This window comes from Carassius gibelio, chromosome A18, assembly GCF_023724105.1.
Source record: "Carassius gibelio isolate Cgi1373 ecotype wild population from Czech Republic chromosome A18, carGib1.2-hapl.c, whole genome shotgun sequence".
NCBI classification, from domain to species: domain Eukaryota; kingdom Metazoa; phylum Chordata; class Actinopteri; order Cypriniformes; family Cyprinidae; genus Carassius; species Carassius gibelio.
The window spans coordinates 12,793,386-12,807,211 of record NC_068388.1 but is presented as its reverse complement, the minus strand read 5'-3'; the positions used below and the strand labels follow the sequence as shown (position 1 = coordinate 12,807,211).

Sequence of the window (13,826 nt, the reverse complement as noted above, 5' to 3'; positions counted from 1 at the left end):
GAGCTTCATAAACGCTCTTCAGAAAACTACAGGTGACGTCACGGACACTACGTTCATGTTTTTATACAGTCTATGGTCAGCACGTGTATCTGTCAAACCATATGACGGGACAAGCTGCTTTAAACTATACGTTAACTACTGTATATCTTACAATTATTTAAAGGTAAAATATTGTCTAATGTTTAGGACAAACTGGATCATGCACTCTGGAATATGCAGCTCACTCTGTGTCCTCCACTATTTTTCAGATGTGCTCTTATCAATCTGTTGTATATATAGTACAAACTGGATATACCACCATGCTCCATTACTGATCCCGAACTTTCGAACAAATGTCTCAGATATTTCTCTTAAAATTGCTTGGAAGAAATACAAATAAATATAAATGAGACAAGTGTTGACAGTAAAAGTACAAAGCTATACAATTAATGTGGATCCCCAAAGCTCAGATAATTTGATCTGGGAAGAAACTGAGTCTAGAATTTGGTATGTGACAAATCAAAGCTCAGTGTGAGACTGAGATCGCTGAGATTTAGATACACAGATTATTGGGGGCTTTTCACAGAAGAAACATCAGAGAAGTAGACACCTAATCACATTGTTGTTAAGGTATTTAGCAATATAAACTGATATTCAAGTGAACAGAATTGAAATGTTGAAATGTTTCTTTCCTCCGTGCATGCAAATCCTTTCAAGCATTGTGGTTATTTCTGGCTGGCACTGGTGTTTACCTGTTGAGGAATATGCTGCTGACATCATCATGTGTTATGGGTGGTTTCTTGGAACTGGCAGCCATGCGAAGCGGTCTCAAGAAGTTGTTGACAAGGATGTGAAGCTGTTGGACGTACTCAGCCTCTGCTTCAAGCATGCTAAAGACGACTTGGTTCCTCTTCCTCATGCTTTCTGCATGTGGGGAACGGATGTAGTCCTGAATGATGGTCTTCCACTTTCGCCGACACATCCAACCCCTCAAGAAGCTTTGTACCTGATGCAGCAGCATTAATAAGAATCAATCAATAAAATCAATGGATCTGAACTGTGTATACACAAAAACTCATAAAAAAACTTGACCAATCATTAAACTAACCCTAAGTCACATGCTCTGTTCCAAAAACCCAGCTGCATTTTAAGTCATCATAGTTGTTTTCAACGTCAAGCTTATTTTAAAACGTAGGAAACGTAGCATTGCAACAAACTTAAGCAAGATAAATGATGAGGTGAGTGGTTATAAATGTTTTAATTTACATATTTTATTAAATATTGAAAATTATCCATGGATCCATGAATTGTCTTTTTTCAATATAGTTGTGGTCATAAGTTTAAAAACAGTACACCTTGCAGAATCTGACAAATTTTATAATAAAAATAAAATTTACTACTGCCACGAATAAGCAATTTCAAATAGCAAATGTTTATACCTATAGTCCGTAAAACAAAAACAAATGAAATCAGTCACCTAAGTGGTTCTATGACAGTCAGGATGCTACCTATATAGGCAGCTCACTAGGTTTTGAACTAAAGCCGTGTAATTCAAAGCCTTACTTTCTTGATTTTCTTGATTTCTGAATCATCATCGCTAGGTGCCGTGGTGGGATTCGACTGAATCTTCTCATTGTCTTTGAGCATTCCTGCAATCTGCAACAAAACAGCAATAAAAATGGCAGAGTCAACACTTCCTTTGGAAAAAAGTTCCTTGCCTCACTACTTCCCAGCATGTTGACAAAGTGATTAAGTCAGGTCAAATCAGTGCCAGCACAGTGTGGCACAAACACTCGCCCTATCAAAGCTCTCAGATGCCACTCGGGTGATTTCTGATGCTTAGGGTGCACAAACTTTCAAATTATTACATGGGCCTGCAATTTGAAAGGGAAACATTGGGGACACAAAAGAGACGGGAGCTGGCCAGCAGTCTGTAGGTGAGTGCTCCATTTATTGGACACAGACTGAAAGAGTTTATTATGCTGTGGACCAAGGATGCGACGCACACAATACATCTGGGGTCATGCATATTCAGCACACCATTTCATACAGCCAGCTCCATTTGCACTTTAAAGTAAAATTACTATTTGATCTGGCTGATGAAGTATACAGCAGGGATCTTGTTCTCCTGGAGAGCCGTTTTTTTATGGGGAGAGATGCAAAGTAAATTGCAAAGTAGTCTAGAGAAAGCTCTTGAAAACCAAATGCTTCTCAGACCACTTTTAATTCTCTCTAAAAGAAATGATCATGTAATATGGGTCATGATAATTGACTAGTCATCCAACAACTGACTAGTCGATTTAACGGGGATACAAATTTTTGTCACTCTTTTAATATTAGTTACAGTAAATTATTGTTCTTGTTTTGCAGACTAATGGCTCATGGTACTATCTTAGCAAACCATTAGTCAATTAGCCTATAGTCTACACAAAAATCTTTAATACTACATTTCCGAAATCGTGTACCTTCCTACATTTGAATTTGAATTTACTTTGAGACCATTAAAAAAACATGTTCTACATAGTATGAATTTGGGTAGTTTGAATGAAATTCGGACATACTACATCCGCTGTTATTGTCACATGACCTACCCTCATCACTTGACTCATGGGATAGTAAAGTGTCCATCGAATGCACACTTAAGAAAATCTGGGTGCAAGAAGTACGTAATCTGGGTACTTTTTGCATACTATTTTTCGAATGCTATGAATTCGGACATATAACTTGCCTCAAATACTGTTTTTCACATACATTTCAACAGTAGAGAAGTATGCGATTTTGGATGCAGGGATTGCGTTTCTATTTGATTTTTATATTTTTTTCTTTGCCATCAGTAATATACTGTATATTAGGGTGCTTTGTGTTGCATTTTATGTTATTCAGCTTAGTTATTCATATGTTTATGTTTAGTGTATATTTGTTTCTATATATACTAGTACTGGTCATTTTTTTATATACAGGCCATTTACAATGAACTCTAATTCATCACATGTCTTTTTATTGTGCCATCTGTATTATTATAATGGTTAGCAGTATACTTTAAAGCAAACAGAAGATCTTGACAGAAGTAGATTGGTATATTAAAGGGTTAGTTCATAGAAAAATGAAAATTATGTCACTAATGACTCACCCTCATGTCGTTCCAAACCTGTGAGACCTCCGTTTATCTTCGGAACACAGTTTAGGATATTTTAGATTCAGTCAGAGAGCTCTCAGTCCCTCCATTGAAACTGTGTCTGTTGTGATCGAGTTCAAAACACTGTAGTTTAGTGATATCCGGTTTGCGAATAAATCACTCGATGTAACCGAGGAGCTGAAGATACTGCGCATGCATGATTCAGCGTGAAGCAGACCGACACACAGAGCGTCTGAACTGAACTGATTCTTTTGATGATTGATTCTGAACTGATTCTTTGCTAATGTTATGAGTGAGGGTAAACCGAAGGCTTGAATCAAGGGCAATCATCGGCAATGATGTCTTTACGTCGAGCGCAAAAAAAAACGGTGAACCGTTTACTTCAACCGGTTTATTGGCTTGAACTGTCCAGAAGAACCGGTTCGCGGAAAAGAACTGATCTTCCCATCACTACTGGTGATCCGAAAACTGATGCAACCGGCTCTTGATTCGAGAACGAGTCAATCGTTTGTTCATTATCTGGCTCGGCTCGGTCCTCAGTTCTCTCTTCACAGCAGTTCAGTCAGTGTACTGTTTGAGTACATTAATTACTCTGGGATATTGGTTTGTTTTAATGCAGAGGGAGTGTCAGCCACATTAAAAAAGTTAACAGCTTAAGTCATTTGTGGATTAATGCGTATTGGAGACTCGAACCATTTCAAAGATACAGTTCGATTTGGTGAACTGGTTCAAGAAGATCCGGTTACATCGACTGATTCATTCGCGAACTGGATATCACTAAACTACAGTGTTTTGAACTCGCTCACAACAGACATGGAAGAGAAGACAATGCTGAATAAAGTCGTCGTTTTTGCTATTTTTGGACCAAAATGTATTTTAGATGCTTCAAAAAATTCTAACCGAACCTCTGATGTCACATGGACTACTTTGATGATGTTTTTCTTACCTTTCTGGACATGGACAGTAGACCGTACACACAGCTTCAATGGAGGGACTGAGAGCTCTTGGACTAAATCTAAAATAACTGTGTTCTGAAGATGAACAGAGGTCTTACGGGTTTGGAACGACATGAGGGTGAGTTATTAATGACATAATTTTCACTTTTCAATGAACTATCCCTTTAATATTATATGACTTCATGAAATTTATGGTTGTAAAATATACAGGTACCAATATGCCATCCTGCAATACCTAAAACAACTTGTCACCATACATATTTTCAGTGAATTTATGGTAACCACCGCTGTTTTTTTGTTTGTTTGTTTTTTACAATGCATGATAAACAATTGTAATATATTCTGTAACCAAAAATAACATTCATTTGTGTTATTTAGTTGTTATTTGTAAGTTAAAATTTTTGTTATTTTAGTTTAAGTTTTTCCAATTATACTAATTTATTTTTTTAATTCTCTTATTCCATTATAATGCAACCACTGCAATATTTATAATTCTGTTTTGCAAACATATCTTATGTAAACCATGCTAACTGCATTCTGAATTACAAATTTTACCTCTGATTTTAGACGTTCAATCTCAATCTCCCCATCTTCTATCTGTTGTCGAAGTTGCTTAGCAACTGTTTTCTCGGTCTCCACGATTTGGAGTAGATGGAGGTACTTCTGCATGAGCGTTTCATGCTCATTGGCCAGGTTTCTGTAGCTGCACACAGAAAACACACACACACATATGAATACAAACACACACACACATACACATCCATGCACAAAGGGATACAGGACACAAATACAAACATGAGTGTGCGCATACACACTCTACACAATGAGGAACATCACGTTATACTAGAAATAAAGCTCATTAGCAGAGACACAGTGTTAACACGTAACCCCATAAGCACACACTTTATCAGAGTAAACTGTGGATGCTCAAATTCAACAATTAAACTGAATTGTTGGTGCAGTGCTTATCTCAAAACAGCAAGCAAATCCAGACGCCTTCATGTTTATGCACACAGATTTAGAACTGCTGCAGGGCACAGCCAGAGATAAACGGCCAAAATAGACCTCCAGTATAGACTGAGACCAGAACGGAGCACCATCCGCCCTCTTCACAAACACAGACCTGCTCCTTAAAAATACACTAGACCTTCTGATTATGAAAGACAATCTAGTGAGTGTGTATTATTTAATACCTGCAAAACTTATATGTTAAGCTGTTTATATATCTGTTTGTATATCTGCTGGTAATTAATTGGTGAAATAATCAAATGCATGAACCACAAATATAGTCCAAACATAAGCTACTGTTAAAAAAAATGGCATTATAAGATTGTTTTATGTTTTTTAAAAGGAGTCTCTTAAGCTCACCAAAGCTGCATTTTTTGCTCAGAAATACATTAAAAAAAGCACTGGTATTGTGAAATGTTACAATTTAAAATAACTATTTTTTATTTGAATGCATTTTATAATATATTTAATTCAAATGTTGGCAAAGCTGAGTTTTCAGCTGGTACTGCAGTCTTCAGTGTCACATAATCCTTCAGAACTCTTTGGAACTGTTGTCGTGTGTCAGTTCCTGTTTTTCCTTATTTGGTCTGTTTCCTGTCCTTGTTTAGGTTGATTATTAATTGATTCCATACAACTGTGTTTCCCTATTATTCTGCCTTGTTAACCCTAGTCCTTTCAGTTCAGTTTTGTCGGGTCTACCAGCTCCATATGTGTGTCTTCCTCCTGTTCTCCATATTGGATTTACTCCTGTGTTGGATTAATAAAGACTATTTTGATTATCCTCGGTTCTGTGTTCCTTCCGGCAGAGTAGCGTGATGCTGATTTGGTGCTCAAGAATTTCTTATCAATGATGAAAAAAGTTGTATTTCTTAATATTTTTGTGGAAACTGTGATACATTTTAAGTATTATTTGAGAAATACAAATGTTAAAAGAATGGGATTTGTTTGAAATAGAAGTCTTTTGTGACGAAAAATTTATTTACTGTCACTAGTGATGAAATTAACACATGCTTGTTGAATAAAAAAGAGCTGCCTATAATTTTCTTAAAAAAAAAAAAAAAACTAAAAACTAAATAAAAACAATGAATGGTAGTATAGTGCCTGGCTGAGTAGTGATGACAGAAATAAGTGACATAAACTAGCCTAAAAATATCATATTATAGCATGCTTTTTAGTGCTATTGCATCAAAATGGAGAGGAAATAATCATGGTTGAGTGTCTTATTAAAGCTGACAAAAGGATGATAGGATATGCAGTTTTGTAACACAGACCTCATTAACCTGTAGTGTATTTTATCAAGTTTTACTGCTATTATAAATGAAATGTAAATGTTTACCAATTAAATTGCATAGTGAACAATCAAAACTACTTTTATTATTATATTAGTTATATTATAAAATTACTTAAATTAAAATCCTGACGTGATTATTTCAATTCATACAAGGCTAACACACACACACACACAAAAAAAAAAAAAAAAACACTTTTAATCTACTAATCACAGTAATAAACCAACAAGTCAAAACCATGATCGGATCTGATTATCTTTTTTTTTTTTTGCAAATATGCACAATTATTTCACCTTATAAAACAATTGGATATATTTCTGAAACAGTATATTGTATATAAACGTATAATATTTATCTTAACAGGGTTAACCTTTTATGCCTTAACTCTCACATGAACATAGCAAACTGAAAACATATCAAAATGCACATTTGTCTTTGACTACATTATGGCTCTTTGTTATTAAAGGCACAACATGTTGTGCTTTGTTTGTTAGTTCCCAACAGAGAATTCAAATTCGAAGTTCATTACTAAAAAAACAATATTCCCAAAAGAACCTCTGCAACATCCAAGACTGCTTAAACAAGCTTCAGGCTAATTATAGATAATGAGACATGGAATCTGTCCACTTCGCAAAAAATCCTCCTCTTTATTTATTTTCCCCGACACATTCATAATCACTTTGCTGGTGCCTTGAGGCAATTGCTTTATGCGTGAGCTTGAGCACGGAATAGGCTATAATACGCCTGCCTATAGTATATTATTATATTTATCAATTTATATAACGTACGACTAGTTGACTAGAAAAATCTTTAGTTGGGGGTAACTAAAGGGGCAGGATGAGGAAGCCCTACATTTTTTTTATAAAATGCTATAATTACGAATAGTGCAACAGCTGCAAATCACCCCGTTTTTGCATTCCTCGTGTTATGCATGAGTCAAATGTTTTTTATTTATTTATTTATTTTTTGTCAGCTTGTTTATTAAATGCAATATGCTACTGCCTGCATATAATTGATTCCAAGAAAAAATCTGTGGGGTGCACTTGTCTTTGTCTGGGGTGCTGAAGCACCTGCTAGCCCCTCCCTAGCCCCGCCCATGCTGTTCACTGAAGTAGACAACAGTATATATTTTTATTTTTTTATTTTTTTTCCCTGAAAGAGTTTACTTACCTGGCATGTGATATTGCTGCCACCCATTCATCACAGTCCTTAACATCTTCTGTACGAAGCTCCAAAGCCTTCTGATTCTCATGGTTGAAGCTGACTGTGAAATAATACTGTAATACAGAAAGAACAAAAAAGCATGTTAACTCCAATACTACACAAATAATCTTATTGACTACAGTGATGGATGAAATATGAACCAGTGAGAGTTTATCCTAATCACCAATAAATAAAAAATTTAAGAAATCAAAAAGATTTTTAATTTAATATATTTTAAAATATGTTTTATTTAAATATTTTAGATTCAAACCAAATTTTCAGAAGCCATTACTCCAGTTTTCAGTGTTATGATCCTTCAGAAATCATTTTAATAGGCTGATTTCGTATTATCAGTGTTAAAAATGCTTACATTTTTTGAATGTATCTGTGATAAAAAAAAAAAAAAACGATAAAAAAAAAAAAACAATTCAGGATTTTTTGATATATAGAAAAAACACAGCATTCATTTAAAATTTTATATGCAGTATATACCATACAAGACCACCTGTCTAAGTTTATATTGCGATAGTGACAGCAAATTGGACACTATCCCTTAATAGAGTCCATGGTTAAAAACCACTACAAGGTCTCTCATAGGGATGTGTGATACCACTTATTTTGTTTTTGATATGATACCGATACGATATGATATGATACTTCTAAACTGAACTTTTTGACTATGAAATTTATTAACTTATTATATTACTAAGAGTAAAATGGGTAATGATGCCTCCTTATTATCATAACTGAAACGCATTTTTAACATTTAATATTCAATAATTGCAACTTATTAGGTTATATTTTCGTTTACACATGGTAGTGGTAACCATGGAAATCTACAAATAGTTTAACTTTAGCAAAAACATTTTCGTAAGGGACTGCCAGTGACAGGCAACCATTTTATTCTTTAATTGCACAAACTATGTAGGCTACAATTTAATTTTGTTCATTGTGAAATAGCTCAAAGATATGTTCTTTTTTTCTGTGCTCTTATAAGCATTATTTTGTGATGCGGTTCCCAAAAGAATGTGTTCAGATGTGCAGGAAAATACTTCTATCCTACATAATTATTCACTAACATAGGATACTTATACAATTTAACACATTCTTTTTTGTTAAATAAATAGAATCATTGGAAAAGAAAACACACCTTAGTATTGATATTTTTAAAATATCGATATATGCCAATCCCTAGTTTGTCAAATTCACTGAGAGGACCTGTGAATTTGAATTGCATGGGGCATTCCAAGAAACTAATTAGCACAATTAGCAATTAGCACAAATGAATAAAAATCATGTTTAAATAACAACAAGTCTTTGTGTAGTGAAAAGCATTTTTTGACAGTTTTGAATGTCGCATTTCAAAGAATTTTCCAATCAAATGATCAGCATCTCAGGATGGTACAACTGAACTGGAAAATCCTTTGCATATGCTAATACGACACAGTATTTAATATATAACCTCACCAAGAGCACAAGAAATAAGGAGCTGCATGATTTTTTTGGACTGATTACAAAGAGTGCAAGAAGAGTTCATTGAACACAGAAAGGATCTGCTGGGTCTGAGTTGATGTGCTGAGGGAAACGTCCCTGTGCCTGAGATAGCTCCAGTTCTCCTGAGGAATACCATAAAACATGTAGACTGGGAGCATGGCACATTACATAACTGTATGCTACCTGTTACCTAGCAACTCTGTGCACTAGTGGCTATGGCTCTGTATATGCTACCCGTTTCTCTCCATTTCAGAAAGCCAGGCCTTAGCACTGAATCCCTAACAACCTCCATTTCTGTTGGATTACATCCCAGTCATTTGTCTCATGCAGTGGAGACCCACTGAAAGTGATTGAGGGTGCAAACGCACAGATCCCTATATAATACATCTGGCAAACAGTACCGAAATAACTTTTTATTCAAATAAAAGACTTGAATGGGCATATCAGTGTTGTTTCTCTCAGTTTCAACACATTAACCATACTTCAGATTTCTTCAGATTTTTTCGCACAATTCATGCATGAGATGTGAAAAATTCTAGAGGGTCTATTGGGTCCGTCAATTATTTATAAACCCAAGTCACAAAATAACAAGAGAGATTTGAACTGACGTCAAATGACTTCAAGTAAAAATTTAGCTAAGCTATATAAATACATGATATCAGATTTCAAAGATCATATAAAAGACTAAACGTATTTTTCAATAGCATCAAGTTTTCTTCTACAGTGCCATAAACAACCAAACCTTCACAAAGCTTCACCGTAACAACCTTACTGATCAACTTTACTAATGTTGTACTCTGCCACAAATAGGGTTGCCAACTGTCCCGTATTAGCCTGGACGTCCAGTATATTGGGCTTAATTGATGTGTCCTGTACGTGACCTTCCTTGTCCTGTTTATTCATTGCTTTACGCTGATCTAACCACTGACTGATAAAACCGCAACAGCAGTAGTGCTGATCACAACACTTGAGAATGATCACCGACACCTGTCATCATCCAATCACAGCTCTTGTGATTTACACAGTGTAAATCACAAATTGTGAACATAAGTGTTTGAGGAAGGTTGCGGAATCTACTGCTGGCTGGTCGCTCCCATTTCACAGCAAGCAGCACTCGGCATAACACAACTTCCCTTCAACGTCCATGTTTTACCTTCAACAAATCAGTTTTGGCAAATGCAAACAAAATGACTATTTTTCATGAGTCCAACATCTAGGCGCACAAGAAAACATGCCATCTACTTGAGACATGACCAATAAGGAAATTTCTCTTTTACTACTGTAATGTGTTTAAATAGAGAAAAACATTTTACATAGGCTTAAGTAATGTCTAGTGTATTCTTAACCTTGGACCTTATTCTTGAAACACAAAATGAACAATTAAAAAGTTTTAAATGTCAAAAGCAGCCCATATTAAATCTATAAGTTCTCTTTAATTGAAAAATACGCATTTGCATATAATGTTATATAGCCTAATGTATATGTATACTACACACACACACACACACACACACACACACACACACACACATATATATATATATATATTCATTCATGTGTAACATTATACATAACATTCATTCATGTGTAACATTATATAAAACTTGACTGAGAGAGCATGGGTAACTAAAGTGGGTGGGGCTTAACAAACAATGAACTGATGTTGATCTCATTTAGGGACTGATCACATTGACATACTAGTTTCCTGCAACAAGCAGTGAATAATTGGAATGAAGGCTAAAATCTGTGGTCGACATGAAATCACTCAGTATTAGTAACCATTATCAGATGTTCATGGAGTGGGAGCTTACGTTTTGATTATAGACATTTTATGAAGCTCAGTACCGTATACTTGCTTTACCAACAAATAACTGAACCAAAAAACAAATCTGCGAACCAACAGACCTTAAAAATTCCCATCTTCCCATATTCGTTCATCTTGGCATGCTGATCTTTTAGACATATATCATTACATTGTTTAAAAATTTACCTTTTCCTTTCCATGAGCAAGGTCAAGATGCTATGCCGCCTTCATTCTTTCAACTTACATACAACTCACATATACTGACTCATTTTTAGTATATACACATGCAGTCACTCACACACAGACACACACACTAAACATCAGTTTTTCTATGTGTGATCAATCAAGTTTTTTTTTAAATCACAATATGGAGAACAATGTTAATTTTTTTTACAAAAATTGTTCAATAGCACATCAAATGTGCTTCATGCCTATAAATTAGAAGACTATAACTAGCCTATTACAAAATCAGATAATGGAGCATAAGTTGCTTGAAATAAAGAATATGACATTCAAAAATAATTGCTGTTATCTTTTAGCACAGTTTGCATAAACAAAATAAAAGAACTGTATATAACACATTGTGAAAAAGTAGCTGTATATTGTATGTGTTCAGACAGGTGCTTTCACATTCTTTCATCAGACACATATATCCCTATTCTGCAAACTGTTACCTGTCATGTCAGCTTTGATAAATGAAGTGAACAACAGGTTCTGGAAAAGGAAATGGCCTGTAAAGGTATAAAAGTTTACCACGATGACTGTTACAAGTCAAATTCATAATGCACACCCTCAGCTAGATGTATGCTCTATTATTTTGCATTGTTCTTCATGTTCCCACGTCTCTTTAAAAGACAGATTTTATGATGTCAGTCTTGAGCACTAATGCAAGTGCAATCTGCAAGGAGACCAAAATAGCAAGCATCAGTAAGTCTACATGCACATGCTCATTCTACTGAGCTACAAAAATGCAGCTGTTCCCAAAAGAGAGATGAGTATTTTGTTATAAATGGGCCCTGACCCCTCAGAGGTACTGAACAGAACAAATTTAGCCCTAACAGTGTTAGCATTAATGAAGGAGACACAACACACTGCTACATGCTTCCACAACACACACACACACCATCCCTCCAACCACTCTTTTTCTCATGCAAATAGGAGTTGCCATAGGAACCATGCTAAAATGCAGATATATTAAAGAAGGGCCAATAAATGAATGGTGGAGCAGAGTTATTGGTATGTAAATACAATGACAATAAAAGGAAAGGTAGCGGGATGGTTTTCAATAAAACACACATTTGTGTTGAATACGCCAGTACGCAGATTGCCCAAAAGCATCTTTGTGCTGAGTAAGTGCTTTTTTTAAGATTTGAAAATAGCATCTAGCATCTATAAATAAATGAATAAATACATTTGATTAGAAATTAAAATGGATGTGGGGACCAGCCTGCGAATTATAATCCGTGCATGGCACAAGGAAATTGGGCTGATTTTTTTGTTTTCTTTCTTTCTAAAAAGGAAGTAAATATTTGCCTGCAAACCTGTGTGGCACCAAACTCTAGATTAAATAGAGCGTCCCACTTTTTGCTCTTGTTTCTGTGAGTTGGAACACCTGGAGAAAGAGAAAGACTGTATAATGCTAAATATGAATATGGAACATACACTACATTAAGATAATAAAAGGTTACAAGAAACTCATTTGGTCTACAAACTTTAGGCCAGACCTGATGAAGGATCTGAAAAATTCTAGATGTAGAAATTGAACATGCTTTAATCCATGACTATGAATCTTTTTTTTTTTCCTTCTTGAAAAAACTAAACTTAAAGCACAGCTCTTTATTTAACAATTGCAGCTCCAAAGACTATGCAAAGTACAATAAAATGAAAAACAAGCAGCCCCTTGTTCAAATGATCATTGTGTGTTTTTCGCAATGTATATTTTCTTCTGTATTATGGCATATATCTAAATGAAAAAGATTTTTGAAAAAGGAAAGAAATGTAGGGCAGGACTTGTTTCTTTTAAATTATCATTCAAAATAAGACCAATAACATGGATTTAGAAAATCAATTTTCCTTTCCCTTTAAGACACTGATATTTTTTTAAATTATTAAGTTAATGAAATCATTGAAATCAAATGAGAAAAAGAAGTGTGCTTATTCAAGATGCATGTAATAGTAATGCATCATATGTGACTCACTATTTGCTCCATTAAATATGTAAATAAGTGAATGTAAAACTGATGAAAACATCTAAAGTATATGGGCTTCTCTGCTCAAGGCAAGTATTAGCAGTAAAGCATTACATTATTTCCTTTTCGGTGAAAACAAAAAGCTTGTCAGTGTAAAATTATTTATGCAAATTAGTTACACTGAATGAAGTTACCGTGTGCATGTCTAATACAAAGGGTGAAGTGTGCATGACTGACAAACACTGAGTCGTTGATTGTTAGGTACCGTTGCTCTAACTACCCTCTGTTCTTTAGATGACAAACATGCACAGCATCAAACTCCATGCCACAATCTGCTTTGTCAGCACAGGTTCACATGACAGCTGTTCACAGGAAGGTCTTAGACACGGGTTTAACCAAGGTAAAACATCTTCAGCTATGTCAGTTTCCATCACTGGCTAGTAGTCAAAAGTCTTGATTGTAAAACAAAGAAGAACTGATGCAGCATTTCAGATGTTTTGTTTCAGGTTCACCAAATAAACTTTCCTAACTACTGTACGTTTCAGATACCCATATGGTTGCAGTGATTAAGTGGCTGTCATATCAGGTTGCTGAATTTTAAAGGTGGATTCAGTAAGTTTTTGTTTACATTCTTCTGGATTTTATACTGACACCTATAGGTTATCACAGTTTTTGCTCCTTCTTGCCCGGAATGACTTCAATAACTTTCATCCTATTTCAAATCTCCCGTTTCTGAGAGTTACTTGAACATATTGTTGCCTCACATTT

At 35.0% G+C, this 13,826-nt stretch overlaps 1 protein-coding gene across 1 annotated transcript in view; it reads right to left on the bottom strand.

The window, feature by feature from the left end:
• Positions 1-13,826, bottom strand: part of LOC127933861 (ras-specific guanine nucleotide-releasing factor 1-like) — a 39,827-nt gene that overhangs the window by 19,690 nt on the left and 6,311 nt on the right. Inside the window, exons 2-5 of the mRNA XM_052530890.1 lie at positions 7,539-7,645; positions 4,627-4,774; positions 1,543-1,635; positions 732-985 (exon numbers count right to left, since the gene is read on the bottom strand). Coding sequence (XP_052386850.1) covers positions 732-985; positions 1,543-1,635; positions 4,627-4,774; positions 7,539-7,645 — 602 coding nt within the window. The remainder of the gene's footprint in view (positions 1-731; positions 986-1,542; positions 1,636-4,626; positions 4,775-7,538; positions 7,646-13,826) is intronic.